Source organism: Vigna angularis, chromosome 6, assembly GCF_016808095.1.
Source record: "Vigna angularis cultivar LongXiaoDou No.4 chromosome 6, ASM1680809v1, whole genome shotgun sequence".
Taxonomy (NCBI): Eukaryota; Viridiplantae; Streptophyta; class Magnoliopsida; order Fabales; family Fabaceae; genus Vigna; species Vigna angularis.
In genome coordinates this window covers 23,141,741-23,167,748 of record NC_068975.1, presented here as the reverse complement: position 1 = coordinate 23,167,748, position 26,008 = coordinate 23,141,741, and the positions used below count along the sequence as shown (strand labels likewise).

The window sequence follows — 26,008 nt, the reverse complement described above, 5'->3', positions numbered from 1 at the left end:
TTTTTTTATCTTAAGCTTAATAATGATTGTGTAGCTTTTAAAACTTCAAAACTAGCTGATAAACATGAATATTTTTATTAGTTTGAATCTGTAAATCTATATTTGTTTTGTGCTTTTTTTATAGAGTTAGTTTGACATTAAATAAGTTTGGTTTTACACTAATAATTTAGCATTTATAAGTTTAAGTCCATTAGAAATGAAAGTGAAATGATTGTATAAAAAGATAAAAGAAAAAATAAGAACTTATGTTAACCATGATATTACATAAACACAAGACATTACAAATTAATTAATAAACTAATAAAAGTAATTTAAAATTTAAAATATTTAACATTACGATTAAAAGATAAATGATTAGTCAACAACCATAATGTAAAATCACTTTTTCCCATTACGTTGACTCAAACAATAATGTGAAAAACTTTCTTAACATTTGTTATTTTTATATTTATCTTTTTGTGCATTTTACGTATCATACATTACTTATCATATTTATCACTTTTCTTTCTCTTCTTAGGGTGTTTATGGTGTTAAAAATTCTATCTCTCCACCTCTCTCTATATATTAATCCACAGTTTTTTTTCTATATGTTTTAAATAGACGTAGATATTTTAAAATATCTACACTTTTTTTGTCTATTTTTAACTTTGTTTTCTTTTTTTTTTATTTCAATCAATTAAACTTATTTTAATAATTATTTAAATAAGTATATTAAGTTTGGAGTCGAATTAATCGAAATAAATATAACAAACAACATGCAAAATTAAAGACTAAACTTTTTAAAATAGAAAATCAGGTGTTTTTATTTAAAATGAAATTTGAAAATTTATTTCTATTTCATTTGTGATTTTTAAAATTTAAAATCACATTAATTATTTTTTACTAATTATATATTTAGTTTTTTTAAATTTTTAAACCATTTACGCATGTATCTATTGTGTGGTGAGAGAAAAGAAAGAAAGTGATAACATAGTGAATTATACATAACTATTTTATTAGAATAAAAGAATTATTGTATTTTTTTATTCTTAAAAATAAATGACTTAAAAACCAAATAAAAAAGGAATTACATTATAAAGTGAATTTACCAATTAATTTGTTTTAAATATTTACTACATTAAATGTCACATTAATGCATTTATAAAAAAAAATAAAAATAAACGTAGGAGAACACGTGTGTTGGTGTAGGAGGTGATGGTAAAGGTTGAGAACACTTGTATAAATAGAATAGATGCGTTTACGACTTCTCCAACTCAATGCACCAAACGGTGAACAAATCCACGGTGCCGTCTTATTCTACTTGTTCACCGCAAAAGCTAAACGCTGATTCGTAAACATAAGAAGCCGTTTTATCGGACTCTTTCTGTTTTCCCTCCAAACACTCCCTGCTTCCTCCATTCCATTTTCATCATCTCGTTAACATTCTTGCGTCGGTGCGCTGTGTTTCATCAATCATTTCCTTCTCCATTCTCTCTCTCTATAGTTTCAGAGGAACAAAGTGAACTCAGAAGATCATATACCAATTGATTGTTTCAGATGGAAGAACGGTGGAGATTCATCACTTGGTTGAAGCTACTACGCGTGCTTGTGGCGGTGGTGTCTCTGCTATTCACCTTCACCATGGAACCTGTTCGGTGTTCCACTGTCAGCTCAGAAGGTGACTCCAAATCTGAATGCACTATCGCTCTAATAATTTCTAATGTTGTTTTTTAAGGTTGTTGCATGTTTTTGTTTTTTTTTTCTTTATAATTTTGTTGTTTCCTAGATTCATGAAATGGGTTTTGGATTATACGTGTTTTTAGGTTAAATACTTTTGCCCTTTCCATTTTTTCTTTTTCAAGTTTGTTCTTTTATATTTAGATGGGGAAATCATTAGAAGGTCCTATCTCTAAGCTCTAAATATTTTCAAATAGATTCTGAACAGTATATATATATAAATACTAAAAATTAAGTTGATTATGTATAAATGGAAATTATTAATATTTTCTCATAACTATGTAAGGATTTATCTTTTAGTGGTTTTTTATGATCAAATTATACGTTTGCCTCATTTTTTTCATATTAGAACGTTACTTTTAGGTGATGTGACATATGACTAACTTGATTTAAGAGAAATATTTCCAATAGATAAATTGAAGTTTCTTTTTGGAAATATGAGATTAAATTGAAAACATGCAAAACCGATTTTGTTGTTAGCCTTAAAGTAGCCTATTTTAAGTTAAAAGAAATTATTTTTGGTAATTGACATGATTAAGATTATGATTGAAGATTGGTATATAAATTAAGAAAAATAGTTCGTGCAGAAGTTTTTTACACGGATAATCAATTAAAAAAAAAACTTTTTGTAATAACTGTTTTAATAAGAGTTAGACTTGGTTTTATATTGCTTGATATTAAACATATTAGATTTTTTATTTTTTATGGATTAGTTTTAAAAGCTAGAAAATTCAAATGTTCTACTTTTGAAGAAATTATATGGAAAAACACATTGATATAGCTGAACAAGTGTGCAGGGTTGGCACTGCAAAAGATGAAGGAGAAAGTGGAGAGAGATCCATTGGGAAGTTTATGGAGTTGGAATAGAGAAGTGGTTGATCACTTCTCCCATGGCAAAGTTGTATCCTTGTATGCAAACTCTTACCTTTTCACAATTTCATTTTTTTTCTTCATTTTTATATTATTTTGTAAGAACATGCATGCTAGAGTAATTTAATCCTATGTTTGATGTTCATGGAATATTTTCAAAAGGTGATAAAATAGAATATGAAAAAAAAATCTTATTTTTTAGAATTTAAAATTTTAAACTATCTTCTCAAAAAATTTTAAATTTTATTGTTATTCTAAAAAAATCAATTATTCTCTTACAATTCTTCACTTAATCAGAAAGATAAAAATAATATTCTCCACTGAAATATATCTTTGATGATTTATATAGTAAAAAATGGGTATTTAATTTCTACTGTATCAAAACTTAATAAAAATAAAATAATACTTTACACTCTTAACAAAAAAATTTATCTACTCGAAAACTCTTTTAATAATATAATTATAAATATTAAAATTTTAAGACAATAAATAAATAAATAAAATTAAAACATTATTATTTTAAATTGTTAGGTGGGTGTATTTTATCTAATAAATGTAAAAATATCATCATTCTTCATAAAAATTAGTAGCAGTTGCAATATCTTAAGTGGCTATAGAAATATACATGTTTATTTCCAGTACTGCGTGAAGAACTTGAAAGATCTGTGTCTCCACGGAACAAGACCAGTCCTATGTTAAACTTTGCTTTTGCTTTACATAGCTTCTATATACAGCATAGATTTTATACATGATTGTTTTCTTTTCTTGCAAGTCTAATATAGTGATGCTTGGGTGTCATCATCATCAACATCATCATCATCATCAACTGTTGGGTACTTGATGCATCAGATTATGTTTAAAATTGCCTGCTTGTGACAGGCACATTGGCGAACATGGGGATACACCATCCATAAGGAAACTTCTCCAAGCAGCAAATGGTGTTGATGATGAGAAAAAAACTCTTTCACCATCACCATCACCTTTTCCCTCCACACTATCACCACTTTCAGAGCCTTTCTCACCATCACAGAGCCCCTCAGATTCTCCAACATCTCCAGAATTATCCCCCTCACCATCTCCATCTCTCTCCACTTTCTTTTTCTCTCTTTCACCCTCACCTTCACCTGTGCCAGCACCAACTCCACACACATCACCTCCACCAAATCCACCTATGGTTGTGTCCACACCACCACACTCCAATTGGGTTTCAATGCCTTCTCCTGCTTCATCTTCAAACAGTTCAACCACAAACCAACATGCTGTGATTTTATGGTCCATAGTTGGGGGCTTCTTCTTCATTTTGGTGTCAGTCGTTGTTTTTCTTTGCTTCAGAAGTAACAAGGTTGTCACTGTAAAACCTTGGGCCACAGGGTTGAGTGGCCAGCTTCAGAAAGCCTTTTTAACGGGTAAACGGTGCTCATATTTACTTTACTTTCATCATTGACTAGCTCAGCTGAAGATTTCAAACTGAAAAATGCATGTTAAGTACTAACAATAAAGTTTATGTTCTTTGAAATGGCATACTCATTGAGCATGTATTGATTCAGGTGTTCCTAGTCTGAAAAAAACAGAACTTGAAGTAGCTTGTGAGTATTTCAGCAACATTATTGGTTCACTGCCTGATGGGACTGTTTATAAGGGGACTCTCTCCAGTGGAGTTGAGATAGCTGTAGTATCCTCTGCAGTGACTTCATCCCATAACTGGTCCAAAAATCTGGAAACTCAATTCCGAAAGAAGGTACGCAGGCATCAAAGGTAGAAAATGTGCTACACTTGACTGGTTTTAGTACTGAACCTCTTCCTTTTCATGATTCCAGATAGCGATGTTGTCAAGAGTTAACCACAAAAATTTTGTGAATCTAATTGGATATTGTGAAGAGAATAAGCCATTCACAAGGATGATGGTTTTTGAGTATGCTCCAAACGGAACTCTATTTGAGCATCTACACAGTGAGTGCTGTTTTGTTTAAAATTTACTTGCATGGTTATATAAACCAGCGTGTGCCTTAAGAATCATTGCAACACAGCATGCATCTTTTATGGTGTATCCTTCTCATTACTTGATACTGTATAAGAAGTTTTCAACATGGCTTTGATCATCAATTTCTTATTGATCAGTTGATGACACATTGAAAGTTGTTCGAGTTTATGTACTGGCAATTAGAATTGTATTGATAGCATTCATTCATGTCTTGCAGTTCGAGAAGCAGAAAGGCTGGACTGGGGAATGAGAATAAGGATAGCTATGGGAATAGCTTATTGTCTGGAGCACATGCATCAGCTGACACCACCCATTGCCTATAAAAGCATACTATCTTCCTCTGTATATCTGACTGAAGATTATGCTGCTAAATTATCAGACTTTAGTTTCTGGACTGACATAGTCTCTACAAAAAAGGGTTCCGAAGCTGCACAGCTCTTAGAAACAGCTCCAGAATATATCAAGGCCAATGTTTACAGCTTTGGAGTTCTATTGTTTGAATTGATTACAGGAAGAATTCCCTTTGCAGTGGAGAATGGCTTATTTGAAGATTGGGCAGCAGAATATATAAAGGGACGACCCTTGAGAGACGTGGTGGATTCAAACCTGAACTCTTTGCAAGAAAATGAAATCGATAAATGGGAAGAAGTGATTAACAGCTGTGTAGATCCTGATCCAGAAAAAAGACCAACTATGAGGGAGGTTACTTCTAAGTTGAAGGAAATCACCACCATAGGACCTGATGGAGCAACTCCAAAAGCATCTCCTCTTTGGTGGGCTGAAATAGAAATTATGTCCACTGACTTAAGTTCAGACGTGAATCCATAACTCCAAATGAAAAATATGTCCTTTGGGATAATAATCTGAGTAACAACTCTGAATTTGGAGTTTGATGCCATTTTTTACTTTTTATTTTCGCAGTTATGTTTTAGATTCTTGTTCTTTTGAAGCTAACTGAATTAGGATGAACAGAAGAAACAACTTTTGTCCCAGTAGAATAATTTCATTTTGTAGTTAGTTAAGGAATGAATTTGTTTTTATGCTCGTATAAATGAATTTTTCTTCTCTTTAGTGTGAAAAAGGCCGGGTGCAAGATAACTATGTTAGTTTGTAATGATAAAGAAACAAGTTCCACTTTTTGGCATATGAAGATAAATTCAAGACTTCATGGATTTGTTTTTCTGTAAAGTATTATCCTTGGAAAATATTATCAGTACGCCACCTAAGATAAGATATACATTGGAGATTGAGGCAGAAGGATAAGAAAAGGAATATTATCTCATGTTTTCCATTAGGTATTCTTAGTGTACCTGATGTACTAAGTACTATGGACCATGAATAACAACAAACTGAGAAGATGGTTTCCAATGGAACCTTTAGAGTACACACTCTCTCATTTGATCTGTCACTTTCTAGTTGCAAGGTGATTATTTGTTCTTTCTTCCTTATTTTTCAAAAAAAAAAAATTGTAGAAAACAAGTGGAATGAACCTCTGTAACTGTACAAGAGGATGCTTAAATAGTGAGAGACAAATTCTATAAATATGGCTCACAGAGATACATATCAAATCAATGGATGCACTATTCTGAAATTCCTGTGATTTACACCTGAAATTCCACAATCCATATATCCATGTCTTTCTATCTTTGTTGTAAGATGATTGTTCCGAGATTTCTGATGTAAAATATCAGTCATTTGGAAATTCTCCTTTCCCCATCGGTTGTCTAATCAAGACCTCCACATTTTATCTTTCTGATGCTCATATACACAAAGATTAAAAGTTCAACTTTCGTATTCTTCGATATAGATCAAGTGTGCCTGCATGATTTGGGTCTAAGCACAGAGAAGCCTGACAATCTTGTAGAGAAGATGATAAGTCTCCCATTGACTCATAAAATGCTGCTCGTAGGTGAAGCATTTGCATGTCAGGTTTGAATTTGATGGCCTTGGTGAGTTCTTCTACAGCTTCAGTTTCTTTTTGCTCATCCATCATCACTGACCATACATTTGAGAGGTTTGAAAAATATGAGGTTGGAAAATGGTAGAAATGGAAGAAATTTTGATAAAATTATTTCTGTTTTAATAAAAAAACTTTGAAATACCAAACCAAGTACAGTAGATAAAGTGTCCTCTAGGAATTCAGATTCTATAAAATCGTTAACTTTTTTGCATGCTAATATCCAAACTTCTTAAGTAGTAATCTAACTACAGATAATTAAATTGAATGTGCAATAAGAGAAAGTACCTGCTGCTCTGTATCTATATGGATAGGTTCTTAAAGGATCAAGTTGAGTTGCAAAATCAAGATCAACCTTTGCCATCTCACGGTCACAGTATTCTGATCTTTTCTCATATGCTGAGGCATTGCTCTCTGCCTTCTCAATTAGCCTGGTCATCTCATCATACGCAGCTTTTCTTTGATTTTTCTGATGATAAACGCGTGCTAGACCTTGATGAGCTCTTGTGTGCCTAATTGCAAGTGCACTCTTGTAGCATTCTTTTGCAAGCTCAAGCTTACCACAATCCACGTAAATACTCCCCAAGTTATTCAATGCCTGGAAAATATTGCACAAGATAATCAAATAACTGCACAACACTCACTTCACTTGGAACAGAGATAGTGTTATTATAAGAGATCACTGACTTGTCCTTTGCGAAGACCGTCTGAAGGACATTTAAGTGCTTCTTTTAGAAGCTGAATAACGTAGGAAGAAGATTCAGGATCCAGAGTTGTATCTGCCATCACATATGCTTTTAGAAAAAAAGCTTCAAATGATCTCTCAATTGCAATGGATCTGTCAGCCCTCGCTAAAGCTTCTTCGCGATAGCCAGTGTCATATAGGATCCATCCTTCATAAATTAGCCTCTCTTGCATTGAGCTAGAGTGGTTTCTGGCCAACCGCAAGCTGTGCATTGCAGCCTTTTGACAGTTTAACCTGAATTTCATACATGTGAGGATTCTCTTGACATCACAAAATATAACTAATTTGACTGCTGAAAATAGCTACATTGTAACAAAATTATGGACATTTCACAATGTAATATGCTAGTGATTTCGAAACATTCAGATCAGACTCTAGTCCTAAGGATCCTTGACAACGTGACAATAAACACAGAATTGAAAAAGAGATACTTCTGGTTCAGTTATACATGTACTAACCTTAATAGGAGTAGAGACTGACGAAACTCTAGAAGGCTCTTCTCAGGCTCATTCTCTAGCATCTGATGTATAATAGCCAAAGAACCAATATCATCTACACAAGACCATTGCTGGTATAGCTGCATCCAGCAATCAGCCTGACTCTTCTGCTGAACTCCACGGTTTACAAGTTGGAGCAAATATTCCCCTTTGATCTTCCCATGTGAAGTTACATAATTTGGTTCAATGGTTAGCATTGCCCGAATATCTCTCATTGCACCGTCATAATCCTTAAGTGCAACATTCAACCACGCTCTCAATTCTAAGCAATCAGGGGACAGTTTAAATCCAATAAACTTATTTAGCTCTGCAATCCCTTCCTCTATCTGCTTCTCCTCCACCTTTGCTAGTGCTCTATATTTATATGGAAATGAAAGAGAAGGATCCAATTCAGTTGCAACATCTAAATCAAAACTCTTCTCCTTTCCCATATTGTATAGTGCACGCTCCTGATACATCCACCCAGCCGGTTTATGCTCAAATATGAGAGAACTAATTAACTTATAGGCTGAATATGGTTGACCCTGTTTGTACTTAGTTCTGGCCACCCCAGCCAATGAATAAACATGACCCTCCTGAACTGCTACCTCAAAACAGTGCTGAGCCTCTTTGTATTCTTTCCTTTCAAGCAATACACACCCCAATTGGTGGAATGCTAGGGCTGTTTGCCATTTTTCTGTGGCACACTCTCCCATTCTCTCCAGCAACATCAATGTTGTTTTAGACATCATGCTTTCTTCCATGGCCACTTGACTCAGGAAGTAGTACAACAAGAAAGAGGCACACCCCACATTGGCTAACCTTTCCTGTGCCTCACAGCTGCAAAGTATTTTTACCACCTTTGGATTATACAGAGAATTTGGAAGCTCCCTGAGAAACACTTGTAAGCAAGCCACAACAAGAAGGGTGGCTCTCTCTTCCAATCCATACTCAATAAGCACCAATGCATCTTCAACATTCACAACAATTGAAGCCAAATGGGCATCACAGGCAGAACTCATCTCCTCACAACAAAATCTATTGGCAAAGGACAGAAGCTCCAAAACTGTCATTGGGCAGAAGAGGTCCAATCTTTTGGTCCTGCTGTAAAACTCCACAGCCTTCATTCCCTTTGGACATATCCCATTTCCCGAGAAATCAATCTTGCTCATTTTGGACTCAGCAAAGCCACCGTAGAGCATAGCATTAAAAGGGTATGAAAGAGCAGCAATCCTGTACCTGACACAACTGATTTCTTCACTCCCAACACAAAACAAAATATCACTTTCCTCATCTGACTCACGCACACCCTCAGTACAGGTTTCCTGAATTAGCTCTTGTTGACACTGGCAGTGATCATTAACTGAACAGGGGCGAAATCTGGGTTCCAAATTCTTCTTTGGACACTCAAGAACATAACCACCACAATCCATTGAACACAGGCCAGCAAGCTCATCATCCCTCCTCTCAAACCTCAACCATGCAGACAACACAACCTTGGAGAGCACATCCTCAGCATTCTGGCATGCTGTCCTGAGACATCTTCTAAGTATTTTCTGATCACCAAGACCGCGCAAAAGAGACCACTGTTCCACACACATTACTGCTTTGTTGGACTGTGAACAAAACTCCATGCGCTGATAGAACTCTGATAAGGTCTCCACAAGATTGATGGGCTTAAAGTGAGGTTCTAGGGGTGGTTCAATGGTGTCGGTGGAAGGGAGGTGAAGAGGGATCAGGTTTGCAAATACCGAGGTTGAGTTGTTGTTGGTGCCGGATTTGGTTTTTGACCATGATGGTATTAAGCTTCGGTTCCTGTTAAGGTTGTTGCGAGGTTTGGTCGTGCTGCTATCAGCACATATTGTTTCGGAGCCTTTGTTGCCATTACCACCGTTTGTTTCAGATGAAGTAGAACTGAGAGCATGAACTTGAATGCTCTTGAAACGTTCGGTGAGCTTGAGCCCACGCATCTCTGATCAATTACAGGTTCTTTGGTTTCAACCCCTTTAACACAAACCCCGGGTGTGATCCTTTGAGTGAAAGAACTTCATTTTGCTATTTTGTAATTTTGTGGTTGCAGACTCCAAGCAACATAGATAGAAAGAGAGAGGGAATGGTATTAGTTGATGGTAGATGGGTGATGATGAAGAGCAATGGCCTAAACTGAATTTGGCATCTCCTTGTTTTCTAAAAAGGAGTGGAATTTTCTAGCTTTGGATAATGTATGTTTTTAGAATCAGAATAGGACTCAACACATCAACACGCATTGAATGAATGACAAGGTTGGTGTGTTTATGGTGTAAATAAACAAAGTTAGCAAGTAGTAGTTAAATTTGTAGGTGTGATCAGGTGAAGCTGCCATGCTCAAACCAGTGCCATTAACTGACTCCACAAACACAAAGAGAGAGAGAATCACAGAATTACAGATCCTTGAGATGAACCACTCCAATTTGGGACAACAGCATGCAAATCTGGTCAACTGGTTCCATGATCATTTTTCCTTTTCTTTTATTTTTGCTGTATTAAAAAAGTAGGACAGAGAGTCACAGATTATTTATTTATTTATTTATTCCACCACGAAAGTGAATCCTTCCTTAATCATGAACAGATTTCTTCTTTATTACCTCCGCACCTTTATCTTAATTTATCATTATTATTGAAATATTCGGATTGAGATGGAATTGCATGCCAAGCAAAGTGCATAATAAGGTGGAGTGAGTTGTGTAACCAATCCAATTATTATTTTTATGTTAAGTGGTCTTATCAACACCAAACATGCATTCACACTTCAAAATACCCCTCTCCCCTCCTCAAAAGATAACTGTAGAAACAACAATAATAGAAAAAAAAAATTGAAATTTCACAGACCCTTTTGTCTAATCTACTGTGAATTCTTTTGTTTATATTGGTTGAATGTCGAATTCATGTGTGGTTCTTTATTTGTTTTCCCTTGAGAAAGATATAAGGGGCCTCAATTATTCTATTATATATTCTTTGTACAACATATGATCCAATTACGATGTATAACATATAATATAATGTGTTGGAAATAATTAAAAAGGTCCACTACATCTCCACGGCACATGAATTTGGAGGATATGATTGGCCACGTCTAAATAAATTAAAAGGTAAAAAACATCAAATCTGAAGACATAAGCCACCGGTGCAACTCTTGGGGCACCAAATTATTGATGGGTCAGGAAGATGGTAGATTTAGGAACACCATTTGCTAAATATTTATTTAACTTTCAACAATTATGCATGATGATGGTTCTTTCGCATAGAGATTCTGGCAATAATTGGATGTATGTATATGATGCATGTACAAAAGAATAATATCTGCACGTCAACACAAGTAGGAGTATATATTTACTCATTTCAAGAGAACAAAATGACAAGAAAAACTATCACACAGCACTAGAATCACCATGTGACACAACTCGAGCATGTTTTTCTCCAGTGTTGCCCCCACAAGGATAACTTAAAAGCAAATTGTGGAAAATGACTCAATTGGCTTTTATAAAAGGTTGTACTAAAAAAGTCTCAACATCTATCTCCCACTCCCTCATGCATTCTATTCATTGATTCTTAATCACAGTTATACATATAACTTAATTAAATGATATATTAATCAAATATCATCGCTATATATACCTCAGATTTACTTATCTATTCTGTTAAAAACCATATCATTTTATCTTATCACAGATAAAAAGAAAAAAGAAACAGTTCATATTTATAAAAGAAAAGATGAAGTGAATCTCTTTCCATAAAGAAACAATTCCTCAAATCTATGCAGATCTGGAGCGTTGTAAATTCCTGTGCGGCACGATGATTTTTGTGGCACAGAACTCCAGTCTTTTTGTTTGCAGCATCTCTTGGTCAATACTTTCTTAGAGTATCTTAGCTTTTGACACAACTTGGAAAATTCATGATTATGTATGTTCAGATTACAAAAATAAAGAGTTAAAGAAATGAGGCTAAGCATGCACCTTGTATAACTTACATGAACATCTTATCATATAAGTTTTATCACTTCTTTCCTTTTGTTATTTGTCTGTGAAACTAATAACAAGAAAAAAAAAAATAAAGAAGGGACAATACATATACAACTTCACATTGGTAAAATATTGTCTATTTTAGGTTAAGCGAAGATCTCTTATCGCTGGAAGTATCTTCTATGTATATAAACTCATGTTCATCTCTTATTTTATCCTATGTAAGACTTTATTTGTACCCATTTTCGTATTTTTCTTATTTTTGTAAGTATAGAAGTTGCTAAATGTAAATGTAGCATCTGCATAGATGAGCTGAGTGACAGGAAGAGTAGATGCCAAATCTAATTAAATAGTGATAAATAAGTAATAAATAGACAGTAACAAATTAACATGACTATATATTTGTTTGTCTTGTGTTGTTTTGCGAAGAAAATTAAAACCTGGTACATGATCACGTGATGATAAACAAGTGGACTGATAATGCAATGAGATTGAATTTATATTTTCTTGGTTTGAACTTTCAATTCATTAATTTCATCACACCTTTGATGTGTCAGTGTTTGCTTCTCAGTAGTAATGGCATCAAGAGATATTTATTGCCTTTCATTTATTCACAAAACTCTGATGTACTCGTCCTTTGGGGGAAAACAATTTTTATTTATCACAGAAGGAAGAGTCATATATATGCATAGAAAATGGTAAGGTTAAAAAGAAAATAAAAACTTTTATTTACACACTTTTATAACAATGAAAATAAAAGAAATAACATATTAATTATAAAGTAGATTGAATATATTTTGTCTCCAAATTATTATAGAAAATTGTATTTTTTTTAAACTAAATTATAAAATATTTAATTTCTATATTTTACAAAAGTCATATAAAATATTTTTCTCAATAAATGTGCTTGGAGTATTATTTATGTGACAATAGAGTTTCACATTGGACTATAGTATAAAATCCACATACCATTTATTGAGAAAAATGTTTTACACAATTTTCATAAAATATAGAAATAAAATATTTTGTAATTTAATTTAAGAACAAATAATACAGTTTGAGAATAAAAAATATATTTAATGTTATAAAAATATACGAATTCTTATTACTTTAAAAATCTTAAAATAATATTAACACAAACTTTCTTTTTGGCAGTTATATTTGTTTCAAAAGAAATTAAAAAATTAGGGTATACACTTTTTTCTATTTATCTGTTGTTTTTCACTTTCATTCCTGATAATGCTTCTATTCCATCAGTTTAATCTCTTTTCCAGTTTCTTCACTTTTGCCTTTACAGCAAAGATATTAAGAAGTAGATTTATGATGGATGATCATAAAAATGAGAATAAAAGTATTATGTATATATATTTTCAGGAGAAGCACCACACGTGTGGTATACTTCATTTATTATCATTTCCTTTGAACATAAATTTGAATAACGATAAAGTAATAAAAGTTTATTTGATATATAATATTATAAGAGTAAAATAATTATAAAAAATATATTTTTTTGTATTTTTTTTCAAAAAAAAAGAAAAGTAAAAAGGAAGAAGGTAAAAATTTTGTTTGTGTAAAAAATATTATTATTATTTTTGTAAATTTTGATTGGAGAAACTTTTAATTAAAGTAAATTTAAAACATTGAAGAAAGAAAATGTGAAGATTGGAAAAAAGAAGTAATTATGGAAGAAGTGTGATTGAAATAATTGAAGTGGAGTTGTAAGGTAGAAATGAATGTGAAAGTAAATGCAAGGAAGTCAAACAGTAGAATACAGTTGAGTTAATTAAAATTGTCTACTTCAATACTTTCATTACAAAGTTTACTTTCCTTCTTCCTTCACAAAAGAAAACACATTTTTTTAAAAAGCATAAATAGACAAGCAATGATAGTACCATCAGAGAAAAAGCTCACATGTCACATAACAAACCTTTTATAAAATAACATACTTTTTTTTTTCCTTCTTCAACAGTATCAAAGTCTTCCATGGCTTTTTTTTCTTTTTTTCCAAAGCTATGCTTCAATTTCAAGAAGAACAATACACCAATGTGGTTGATCTTGGAAACAGTAATTAATTTTATAGTTCTTTCATTTTTTAATAAGCTTTTTGAAAGTATCATTTTTTCAAATCAAGCTCAGTTCTTCTTCCTCTGCAATTGCAAATGGAGGTACAGCAAGGATAGAACAACAACAACAGTAATGACAAAGGTGTAGAAAGTATAAACTGCAGTTAGAAATAACAGGGTGTATTTCAGAACCTAAGCATAATAGATAAAACTTTGGTGAAAATAACACACCCATGCTATCAAAGCCCAACACCAATTATTACACAAAAGGTCATTTCTTTCTGCACTTTCATAATTTCGATTTGCATTTTCAAATTCAAAATATAATTTTTAATATTTCAAATTATATATTCTGAAATATAAAATAAAAAATGTATTTTAAATTTTATAATTCAGAATAGACGCAAATACAAAATTTACATTTTAAATTATATAATCTAAAATAAATAAAAATTTGATGGGAGTGCAAATTGAAAGTATAAAGGTGGAGAAAGAAATTGCCTAAATAAAAATACGCACATGTGTCCAAGTAAAAAAAAACCGAAGCCTATGACTACAACATATATTAAAGGAAAACAAAATGAGAAATTAAGAAAAAGATACAATCTTTGTAAAGGAAAAAACGCTTTCTAATTTTTATTTTAATTAATTAGTCAGGCAAAGGACAATTAACTGGTAATTGATATTTTTAGTTGTTTCACATATCTAATACTAATATTTTTCATATTGGTAAATGTGTATCTCTTCTAAAACATTTATTTCCAATAAACGTATAAAAATACATAAATATGTATGATATACAAATATTGTTTATAAATAAGAAAATTATCTTAAAAATTTCAAAATTTATACCGTTAATCATACAAGTAATTTAGGATGATAATGGCTTATAATTTTTTTTAGACTGTATATACAAAATATAATTTCAATTTAGACTTGCACAATTCGAATTACATATTTATTACATTACAAATTTTTCTACATCTTAACTATCCTTTAATTCCTCACTGCAAAACCAAATTTAAGATAATACAGCAGAATTTTTAAAACAAAAACAAAACTTGTAAAATTAGTAATTTCTTAACATTATTTGCACCTATATACTTATTTCATCGTAACATCAAATAATATATATATTTAAAAATATAAAGAAGAGTAGCACAAGACATCATGTTTGTTAATAAGGGAATTTGATAACCAATACCATACTTCTAGAGTCAAAAGGAATTATATAGATATAAAATTTCTAAGAATTCATATAAGCAACTATAAAATGTATCATAATCAGCAGAAAACTGTAATCCCTTCAAGCAAACTAAATCTTAAAAAGAAAACATTAATGAAAATAAAATCATAAAAAAAGAAATTGCATCAGAAGGTGCTGCATTTCAACAATGAACAATGGTTGGTTCAGTAACAACCAGGATTGATTCATTCTCATAGTAATGTTTACACTAATAAAGAAAAAATAAATAAATAAAAGAAGACAAAGCACACATAAAAAAAATATGACGGTGAGTGCTTGAACACAGAACTTGTGAAAAAAGATTATATCTGTTTGGCTTGTCCATATTCATGCGAGCCAAGACAAACATGAAGAAACGGTGTCTCAGAAAGGCTTCCTTGCTTATCTCATAAACTTATCTCATTATTTTTCAGATTTCAATAAATTTTAATCAATAAAAAAACTTATTAAAAGCAACGTGTTAGTAATTCTCTCCACAATAGTATGATATCATCCACCGAATACACAGGAAATTCATTCCAGAGAAGATATTCATCATCATCATATACAGTACAACACTGTTGTTCCACTGGTATTGTTCCATTTCACATTAAAACTATACAAACTATATACGTAAGCAAGCACCAAGAAAATCAGTGCTCCAGGTATACAAATCTGCCTCCAAAACAAAAGATTGGCACAGTACCATTTCATTTTCCATGTACTGATATGGAAAGTGATGGAACACAATAGAGTGAAATGAATAGATGGAAGGAAAGAAAAAGGGGGTACTTCATGTAATGGAATGGAATCAATTCCTTTATGTTTCATTCCATACTGTTTCAGGCAATCCAAACAATGGAACCAAGTATTATCATCCCATTTCATTTCGCACTATTTTGCTCCTATCTATCAATCCATACACACAGTCTTAGAGCATTTTCACAACCCAAAGCTTATATTTTCTTATATACAAATGTACAAGACAAGGTCCTATAAGGTTTGCATCAGAGAGGGACTTACAGAGCCTGACATAAGTATCTAGATTTCCATATTGCTGGATCCTTTTCCTCAAACCTTGTAATACAGCAGCCCTGTCCAAGTACTCCGGATAGAATCCCAACTCAAGCATTTTCATGACAGTCTCTGCTGCCTCAGTAAAATGGCCACCTTTGATATAGCCTCTCAACAACCATGACAGACTTTTCTTCTTCTGCAGCGAGCTCGCAAGGTCCAACCTTGTCAGCAGCCTTGCTGTGGCATTGCCCTCTTTCTGTGAAGCACAAATGGCAAGAACAATGTCATACAGATCACCATCAGCTTCCTTACCCACAAGCTTCATCTCCCACAGCTGTCTCTCAGCCTCAATTCCATGACCAGCACAAATGTACATAGCAAGGAGCCTCTCATGAACCACTCCATATAGTGATGGGCTGCCATCTTGTATTACCCAATTGGACAACCGCACTCCGTCGGCCAGTAGATCAGATTGATACTTCTCGGCAAGCTCAACATCTTCTAGATCTAACTTGGTCACCAACCCGGCCCTTGTGAAGCTTTTCAACTTGCGCAGAGCTTTGGCAAATTCATTCAGTTCTTTAACCACCGCAGTCATTGCAACAAGGTAACTATAGACCTCTGGCCTCAAGCAAGATTCTCTAAACCGAATCACTAATCTAACTGCACTTCTATAGTCACCCTCTGCCTGCAAAAGAAAACACTTACAATTAACACTTCCGAAGATAGTCCTGAAATGAAACCGTAACAAGTATCCCAGAACAGTGATAAACAGCAGTACATTATCATCATCTTCATATAGTTCAACACTTCATATCAGACAAAGGCAGCTAACACAACCGAGTGATGCAAACTAGAAAATGTGAATAACAAGCTAATTCACATCGTCTAAGTCAAGGGAACCAACTGATAAGTAACCATCACAATGACTCGTCCAACTAAGACTTTACTCAATACTATATTCAATGTTTCAAACAAGAGCTAACTAACTATCCAACAAAGTGAAAAAAATCGAATATCAACTGCTTACCATCATCTTCCAAGCAAGATACCCGGTTGGCCCTCCTTTATGCCCTTCTTTGTCCTCCGAAGCATAAGGGATTCCGCGCCTCAAAACCTCTTCCACAAACAAGACGGCTCCTTCCTTCTCCCCCATTTCCCAGTACAAGGAAATCACCTTCTCAATCATGCTAAAACCCGGCCTCAAACCAACGCAATCCATGTCCACAAGCAAGTCAACCACATCACACACACCATGCTGCTCCTGAATCAATCTCTTCACCCAACCGCACATGATGGAAACCATGAGCTCCATGGTCTCCTTGTCCACCCTGTTCTCCTTCCTCAGCCAATCAAACACCTCCAATGCACACCACGAGTCCCTCCCATCCTGAGAGAAATACACCAACACGAGCTGCAGTTCCCTTGCAGACAACCGGTCATTCATCTCCTCAAGAATATCAGAGGGCTCCCTTCTCATCCTCTCAAGCTCCTCAATTGCCTCGAAGAACCCTTCTCCCATTTCATCCTCCTCATCATCGCTGGTCACAAACTGGTCCAGCTCCACCGACTTCAGAGCCCTAAGACCCCTCACTGAACCGTGCTTTGCAGCAACAATGGAGGGCTTTTGGAACTTAAAGGATCTGGCACACACCCCATCATAGAATTTGAGGGAAAACCCACAGTGTGCTGCAAGAAACATCAAAGGCTGTCTCTGTTGTGATGGCGAACCAGAAGAAAACACAAAACCCAATTTGAAATTGGGAGCAAAACCCTGTGCATAGGCCATTTTTCTTCCCTCCCTCTCCCTCTCTCTCAGTTCTTCAGTGAATTCAATTCAGTGGTACAGAGAAGTGCCCATGAACAACCAACAAAAAAAATAACAACAAGAAAATGGAAAAGATTGAATCTTTGTTTCTGGGTTCAGTGAATTCTGAAGTAAATTTAAAGCCCCAGACAGAAAAAGAAAGAAGAAATAGAGAGAACAAGAAACCCAAATTTCCCACAAATTTCTGAGTATCCAAACAAGATGCCACTCAAACTTAATCCATCCAACTAAGAAGAAAGAAAGTGACTTGCGAGCAAGAAAGACCGAAGGGCCACAATTATCGGCATAAAATTTCAATGAAAAAGATTAAGTGAACAAAATTCGAAAAAAAAAAATAACAGAAAAAAGAAAAAAGAGAGGTCGCATGCGTCTTTTGGCATTGAAACAAAGACAGAGACAGCAGAAGTTGCAATTGCAATTTGCTTTGGTTGCTGCTAAGGTCAGAGAGGGTTTATGGGGTTAGAATACGTGTACCAACCGCTGCTACACAGTTCTCTCTCACCGTTCACTGGTTATTAAATCTGTCAAAATTATATATACAAAAAAATTAGAACAAGCTACTTACTCATATGTTATTTCGTACACATTATAATACTTATTTCCAGATACAATAAGATACGAGTAGAGTTTACGTAATGGATTAATATATTTTTTATTTTAAACTTTAATAGAACTAGTTTATGGATTTTTAATCTAAAATTTTAATAAAATTAGTTTATAGATTTTTTTATTTTATATGATGTTCAATTTTTTATTTTTTAAAGTTATATTTAAGTTTCCAATTATCTTTTTCTATTTTTCTCATAAGTGAATATGATTGGAAATATTTTCAACAAGAAATACTTTAATACTGACAATTTTATATGTCGCTTTGTATCTAATATACTTCACTCATATTATATTGGTCTAAATTACCAAGACGAACCTTATATATTAAGTTATAATACTCAATTTCCTATAAATTGTCAACATATTATTATATTGGTTCTAATAATAATAATGTAACTTTAAGGTGTTATTAAATCTGTAAGAAAAAAACGTGTTACTAAATAAACTAAAAGTTAGTTGATAGTGTACAATTATTGACCAAAGGAATTATAAGATATCGATGAATGTAGCACAAGGTACCAACATATAATGTGTAGGTCGATCATTAATATTAGTTAATTAAGTTCAACTATTATTATTATCGGAATCCTTCTAATGGTAGGACAATTAAATCACATTTAACTAAAGCTACATTTATAGAAGAACCATGTTTAACAAGATTGCTTCCGATTAAGGATATTTATGAGAAAAATTTCTATTTAAGAAACATAATAAAAATGAGTCGTAAAAATTGTTTTATTTAAGAAGATAAAAACTATTTATATTAATTCGAGATTAAATTTTTATCACGTATTGAGAATGTTAAAAATTTGATATTTATTCTGAGTTAAATCAATTGTATAAACTTATTAACTAGGTTTATCTATATTTTTTTAAAATAGAAAAAGATATGTTATTATTATTATTATTATTATTATTATTATTATTATTATTCAGTGTCAGAACCTTTTTAACTTTGCTCACTTAACTAAAACAATTCTATTATTAATTAATTTTTATTCTTCTATAAAAAAAGTTAATACGAATGCCGGTTCTAATTACCACCTCTTTAACAAAAGTAAGCCCAAAGAAACATTAAAACTACGTAACAAATACGTTGATGTGGATCTTTTGGGCTTTGTTATTCGCACCTCGTTTTCTTTTTCCACTTCAAAGTTCATTTATTTTTATTAATTTATTATTTTACAAGCTTTTTTGTATTTTCTCACTTTTTTACACATTTTCCTTTTCTTCTACTTCCATTTTCTTTTGCCTCAACGAGCAACTTCTTCCTTTCTGTTTTCTCATCTTCTACTCTTACTGTACCTCTTTTTTTTCATCTCTCGTTGTAATTCGATTTTTATTGAGTACAAATACATATAAAAATTAGTTCTCTTTTTGAATAAAAAAATGCACTATATTAACAGAATAGAAATATGTTTCAATGGTATTAATTTTTCATTGAAAATTAACAAAAAATTGTTTCCGTGAAAAACTAACAAAATGTTTCCATAAAAAAATATTGCATCAATATGTTCAATTCTACGTAGGACTGTAAAATATTGAGAATAAAAGAGTTAAACTTCACACTTAACTTATTAGAAATTGGAAACAATTAAGTAGACCTAAATAATTCAATTCATGAATATATCTAAGGTTGTTGATATAATCTTTCATACATGTATCTCATGCTTTAGTTTTATCCATGTTTTTAATCCATTGAATCAAACACTTCTTCAACAATGACAGATAGAATAAAGGTTCAATTAATATTAAAAAATTAAAATAATAACTAAATAACACATAAAGTAATATTGAAAACATAATATCATAATTGTATAATGTTAAAAACTAAATTTATAACCTAGTTTTATATATTCTTATTAATTAACCTACACACAAAAGTTAATCAAATAAATTATAATACTTTAAAGTATATAACCTAGTTTTATATATTCTTATCATCTAATCTACATACATAGCTAAATCAAATATGTTATAATACTTACGTCAAAATTTCAATCTACATACATAGCTAAATCAAATATGTTATAATACTTACGTCAAAATTTCAATGATAAATAACTAAAAATTAAATAAAGAATGTGTACTATAACATGCATAAATGAAATGGATTAAAGATATAAACCTCTTAATATTTAGAAATCTCACGTCAATTAGAAATAAAATAAATTTAAAATATATAAATGAATGCAGAACTTATTTTACAAACAATTTTGTGGAGTTGAGTTAAATTTTAAGTTTAATTTCACGTTCGGTATATATATATATATATATATATATATATATATATATTTTTGAAGGGTAGTTTTAACACTAGTTTCAATAATTAAGATAATCGTAACAATAATTCACTAATTTATATAATACTTACTTTTTTTTGTAAAACCATTTTCTAACGAAGATAATGTTATTAATAAGATAGTGATATTATATATATTTTGTATTTGAAAAACCATTTTCTAATACAAATGAACTAAACTTCGCAACATGTCTTATGGATCCACTGAACTCCAACAGCTTTCTTGGAACATTAATTTAAAAAGTATTTATTTTTAAATAATAAAACACAGATAATATTTCTAGAGAGTAATACTAATAATATTGTAAATTGAGCAAAATTTTAATAGCTAAATGTTGAAAGTCTAGTTGCCTTAAGTTTGGAAAACTGCTAGTACTATTTGGAATTCTCCTTTTTCTTTTGGTTGCTTGTTTAACTTTTTCTTCATTTATTCTTTTGTAAATGAGGAAGTAAAAATAGATTCTAGACACTTACATTAATTTTCTGGAAGCATTAAAGAGTAAGTTAGAATTGCATCAGAAAGAAAATGTGTACACAATTTCACAACCATATTTAATTATACTTTCTTTGTATTATAGGGTTGGGAACAGTAAAGAAAAATATAAAACAAACTCCCTTATTTTAACTATTGCTTAAAATACATATCAAATACCAAATCTCCTTAACTTACAATCAATTATTTGTTCTATATTAGAATCTGTATCAACTACTCGAATTGTTTACCATGCACTATCCATTTTAAAAGTCATATTTTCACTTCTGATGCCTCGTGTTTTACTTTGTTCATATATTTTGTAAAATGAGAGAAAAACAAATCGAGATAATGATAGCTAGTGAAAAGAAAATTAAAATTTTAACACACATATAATTACGAACTTTCCTAATATCCAAATTGAGCAATTATCTAGGAGTGCACATGATTTGAATTATTTAATACCCAATTAATTGTAATCTAACTCAATTAGATTATGTTGGGTTTCATTTCAAACTTGGCTTAATTATTTCAAGACATACTCTTATACTTTGTTATAATTCAATTGCGTTATTTTTTTTTCTTTCTATGTCTTAAATTTGTTTGGTCAACATGTTATGTCTTGATTTATTATTTGTAAAAGAGAATAAAATATTTGATGTATATTTCATATGTGAATGTTGTTTTAATGTAATCGGATCTTTGAGTAAAAGTCTAAAAAGACATTCTAATACTTAAATCAATAAATCAATATGTCATATATAATAAATATTATAATAAAAGGAATCTATTGACATATCTCTTAAATAAAGACTATTTATAATATTTGAATGAGTCATGTGCCATGTTGTGTCAACATGGTTGGTTGAGGTGTATATGTCATCTACTCTATGATACATTAGCCTTCAAAGTAAAGGCACTTTGGTCAAGAATCTAAAATGATCGATGTTACTTTGTTTTGATGAAGTGTTGGTCGAGGTGTATACGTCCTCAACTTGGGAAGAAAATTACATAAATTTAAAGTTTTTTAAATTGTTGCTATATAATATGTGAACCATTTTAAAAAAATATATAAAATTGTTGCAATAAAAACTTTCTACTACAAGAAACGAATTCATTAGTAAAAACACTGTATAACGTCATGCGTTCAACGTCCAACTACTGGATAGTCAACGTTAAACATGATCGGTGACATTTTTGTAAATAAATGCAATTATTAAACATCGTTTAGGATTGTAATTCAACGTCACATTGGGTAAATTTCGTGAAAATGTTTGACACGAAGGTGAAAATGTACTTACGTATGACGTCAAATGCCCTAGAATCAGACGTTATATGTTAGTGAATTCAATAAAAATTTGAACGAAAAGTTGAAAATTCATTCACTTTATCTTAGCGCGAGACTCTCTTTTCTACTCAAACTTTTTTCAAACGAAGCTTGGCGATCAACACATGTAATTTTTCTTTCATTTGATACAAATGCATGTTGTTTAACTACTTTAGGTATGATTTTTGTTTGTTTTGACCGATTGTTTCCAATTTCCATGTTCTTGTCTTTCATAGACACTTTCTGCTTTCTCTCATTGATGACAACATTTTATTTCGACGAACTCACTTTTTTGAAGGTTAGTTTTCGTTTTCAATAGCTTGTTTGTTGTTGTTGTTGTTGTTTGTGTTTGTTGTTTATAGTGAACTACACGTTATACATCTAAACTTTATGGTATAATTGAGAGTATATTGAAAACAACTCCAAGTTACCAGGAAATTTGTGCAAAAAAAATATCATGTGAAGTCCCACAAAAAATTTTAGATCAAAATTCAAAGTCTAACTATTTTAAATATTTTTGCAAAGTTTGAAAAAAAAACAAAATAAATTTCCAAAAAAATAGAAAACAACGTTTTTTGGAGAATCTATAAGGATTAACTAGCTATGCCAGCTACCACATTATCAGAAATTTTTTTCTACCCAAAATCCATATATAATAATAGCAAATCAGACAACCGGAGCAAATGTTATGGTCGTTTAAAGGTCTATCCATGTTCACCTTCCAAATAATTGTTATACTTCACACAAACCTAAAGTACCAGCTCTTGGTGTTTTTTCCTGAACTAGGGATTCTAAAGGAGTGGTAAAAAAAGATTCAACCAAAATCAATAACCATAATTATCAAAACAAAAAAATAACAAGTTAATACTACTATTATTATTATTATCACTTTTTGTTTTTGTTTATAGTTCATATGTCCTATAAAATATTAAAAACTGGATTATATTTGTTGTTTTTCTGTTTTTTAATCTCGCAGAGTTGTAAAAATCATAAAAAATCACAATTAATTGAAAAAAGAAAAAATTTTATTAACGTCGGACAATAAAAAAATTCAACACTAATTGACGTCGGACATAAAGAGATATCCGACGTCAATTTGTTTTATTGGGGATGTTGGATTGTTCTATGTCCAACGTCAATGGACGTCGATCTCGAATTCGACGTAAAATATCGAAAACATCGATGTTATATGGTGTTTTTGTATTAGTGATTTTGTTATAAAATTATTAGAAAAATAATGTAATAAAGAATGAAAACGTTAAAATATATATAATATTAAATTTAGTAGAAAATATTTGAAATCCAAAGATGAAAAAGAGAAAGATATACAACAAGCAATAAAGATAAACAAAAGGTTAATATTTAATATCTTATGCGTTTTCTAAAATCATTTTCTTATATAATCTATGTCCAATAGAGTTTTTTTCCTCTTCTAAACAAAAGTGTTGCATGTCAAGAGAATGAAAGCCATAACATCAACATGGTAGTTTTAAAAAAGGAAAATGGTTAATGAACATAAAAAAGGTGCATCAACACTTAATATAGACAGAGAAGAGAGTAAAAATAAATAATAAGTTTGTAGGTATATGATGTGATAAGAAGAGAAATAGAAGGAAAAAAAAATGCATGATAGATGTAGATTAAATGAAAGTAAATGTATATCTTTGCTCTAATAAAAAAATGGTGTATATGTGCTGGCATGTGATTTGAAAAGCTTTGGTATCATAATTTGGCCACAACATACTAATGATGAAGGCTTAATGCCAAGGAGCAGTTTCCATACGAGGGAAGTTCTTCTCCTGTGCATGCTTGAGGAGACAGCTACACTAATTTGACCAGCGCAGACTAATTTGTTGTCTTGTTGAAAACAGTACCTTAATTTCTGTCTCACATGAGTACCAAGCCAACTTCACATAAACATCATCAATATATATATTAAGGATGCTACAGAAATTTTATTCCACCTGATTACCTCCTTCTACCTTTAACCAAAGCCATTTTGCATTAGCAATCTATCATTTTGTGGATGGAGCAAAGTGAAGGGAGAGGAAAGGGAAAGAAGGTTCAGGATTCTTCTTCAAATGCTGAACAATCCCAGGCTGAAATGGGTTCTGTGGGACAAAACATCATGGATCCTCAACTAAGGAGGTAAGCTATTTTATCTGAACTTTTAGTGTTAGTACAATGGAATTTTTGTTAACATACCTGTCTTTAAGTAATTTCCTTGCAGATTATTCTCAAACAGAATTTCTGCCCAAAGATCAAGACAGAAGAAGGTGAAGTTAGTTGAGGAGTTGGAAAACCGTGCCAAAATGTTGCAGGTGAATATTCTTGTTAATTTTTTTAAAAATGAATGTAATGGAAAATTTTCGTATATGTTTTTTAGAGTTAACTATGTTCATATCTATGTTTACTTCTGAGTTAACTATGTTTAAACATGGCTTTTCAAACATTTCTGTGCGATTATCACATAATACGGATTCGTATGCAGGATCAAGTAGCCCAACTTCAATCAATACAGGCTCGCCAACAAAGCCGAATGCACAGTTTAATGGTAGAAGAGCAGACATTGTTCCATGAAATGGAATATCTTGAGAAAAAGGCAATGCTCAGAGATGGTAAAGTTGTTTCATCTTTGGAATGTGCTTATGTTTGCGTGTTTCTGCATACCGAAAAAATAAAGCTGTTTTATTACGCCAATTGGCAAAACATTAGTGGAGATAGTGTCACTAATTTTTGAGGCATTGTCCTTTTAGCTGAAGATGAGAAGAACAGGAAAAAAAAGAGTAGGCTAGAGAAACTTCGAGATATTAAGCAACAGCAATTGCTTAATCTGCATGATCCTTTTGCTGGATTGTCCATTGATACATCCTCAAATCAAGGTAGCAAAACATAAAACCTTGTGTACTAATTATCACTTCATTTTAACTGCGTGAAAAACTACTGTTAATGACACATTTGCTGAAAATATATAAACTGATGTAAAAACTTAAAATCACAGTTTTAATAATTTTTGTAGGAGATGGAGCACGGTCTTCATCAAGGCAAGAGCTGGACATAGCTGCTGCGGTGGATGAAATTATGGATCAGACGAATCTTTCAATGGAAACTGCTCGCAATCCCAATCTTTAATTAGCCATTTTCCTTACATCAAACTCTGCTGCTTTCATTATGGTTTTGTGTGACTGTGTTTGTTTTCAATGTTTATGTTTCAATAAAGATGATTTCTATTGTTAATGAATCCTGGATTTAAATGATATCTTAAATGTTGTTTATGGTTGTTTTTAAGAGAATATTTATAAAAAAGTTTGTTTTGCTTGTTCAATTTATACATCAGAATATATATTGAATATCAGAAGAAGTTCTTGAATATTCTTGTGATATCTTCCGTTTCCAAATATATGCATGTTTATTGAGTGGTC

At 31.8% G+C, this 26,008-nt stretch overlaps 4 protein-coding genes across 7 annotated transcripts; 2 read left to right on the top strand and 2 right to left on the bottom strand.

Annotated features, from left to right (window-relative positions):
• Positions 1 to 1,240: 1,240 nt before the first annotated feature.
• Positions 1,241 to 5,568, top strand: LOC108343001 (probable inactive receptor-like protein kinase At3g56050). 4 transcript variants are annotated; one of them, XM_052879225.1, is made up of 7 exons: positions 1,241 to 1,433; positions 1,537 to 1,657; positions 2,514 to 2,625; positions 3,436 to 3,992; positions 4,134 to 4,324; positions 4,404 to 4,536; positions 4,785 to 5,568. In XM_052879225.1, the coding sequence occupies exons 2-7, from the start codon at positions 1,537 to 1,539 to the stop codon at positions 5,393 to 5,395; spliced, it is 1,725 nt and encodes a 574-aa protein (XP_052735185.1). In that variant the 5' UTR covers positions 1,241 to 1,433; the 3' UTR covers positions 5,396 to 5,568. The 4 variants fall into 4 exon arrangements, with proteins under 4 accessions (XP_052735185.1, XP_052735186.1, XP_052735187.1 ...); XM_052879226.1 differs by having other exon boundaries at positions 1,241 to 1,657; positions 3,466 to 3,992; XM_052879227.1 differs by lacking the exon at positions 1,241 to 1,433 and having other exon boundaries at positions 1,534 to 1,657; positions 2,507 to 2,625.
• A 259-nt stretch (positions 5,569 to 5,827) lies between these two features.
• Positions 5,828 to 10,245, bottom strand: LOC108343000 (ethylene-overproduction protein 1). Its single transcript, XM_017580987.2, has 4 exons — positions 7,728 to 10,245; positions 7,212 to 7,503; positions 6,813 to 7,122; positions 5,828 to 6,562 (listed from the first exon to the last, which is right to left on the bottom strand). Exons 1-4 carry the CDS (start codon positions 9,713 to 9,715, stop codon positions 6,342 to 6,344), a joined length of 2,811 nt encoding a protein of 936 aa, XP_017436476.1. The 5' UTR covers positions 9,716 to 10,245; the 3' UTR covers positions 5,828 to 6,341.
• Positions 10,246 to 15,536: 5,291 nt separating this feature from the next.
• Positions 15,537 to 18,389, bottom strand: LOC108343412 (pentatricopeptide repeat-containing protein At2g30100, chloroplastic). Its single transcript, XM_017581682.2, has 2 exons — positions 17,079 to 18,389; positions 15,537 to 16,736 (listed from the first exon to the last, which is right to left on the bottom strand). The coding sequence occupies exons 1-2, from the start codon at positions 17,835 to 17,837 to the stop codon at positions 15,963 to 15,965; spliced, it is 1,533 nt and encodes a 510-aa protein (XP_017437171.1). The 5' UTR covers positions 17,838 to 18,389; the 3' UTR covers positions 15,537 to 15,962.
• A 6,223-nt stretch (positions 18,390 to 24,612) lies between these two features.
• On the top strand, positions 24,613 to 25,718 carry LOC108341493 (bZIP transcription factor 30). The gene is made up of 5 exons (XM_017579168.1): positions 24,613 to 24,734; positions 24,817 to 24,907; positions 25,078 to 25,228; positions 25,343 to 25,468; positions 25,606 to 25,718. Exons 1-5 carry the CDS (start codon positions 24,613 to 24,615, stop codon positions 25,716 to 25,718), a joined length of 603 nt encoding a protein of 200 aa, XP_017434657.1.
• Positions 25,719 to 26,008: the final 290 nt, after the last annotated feature.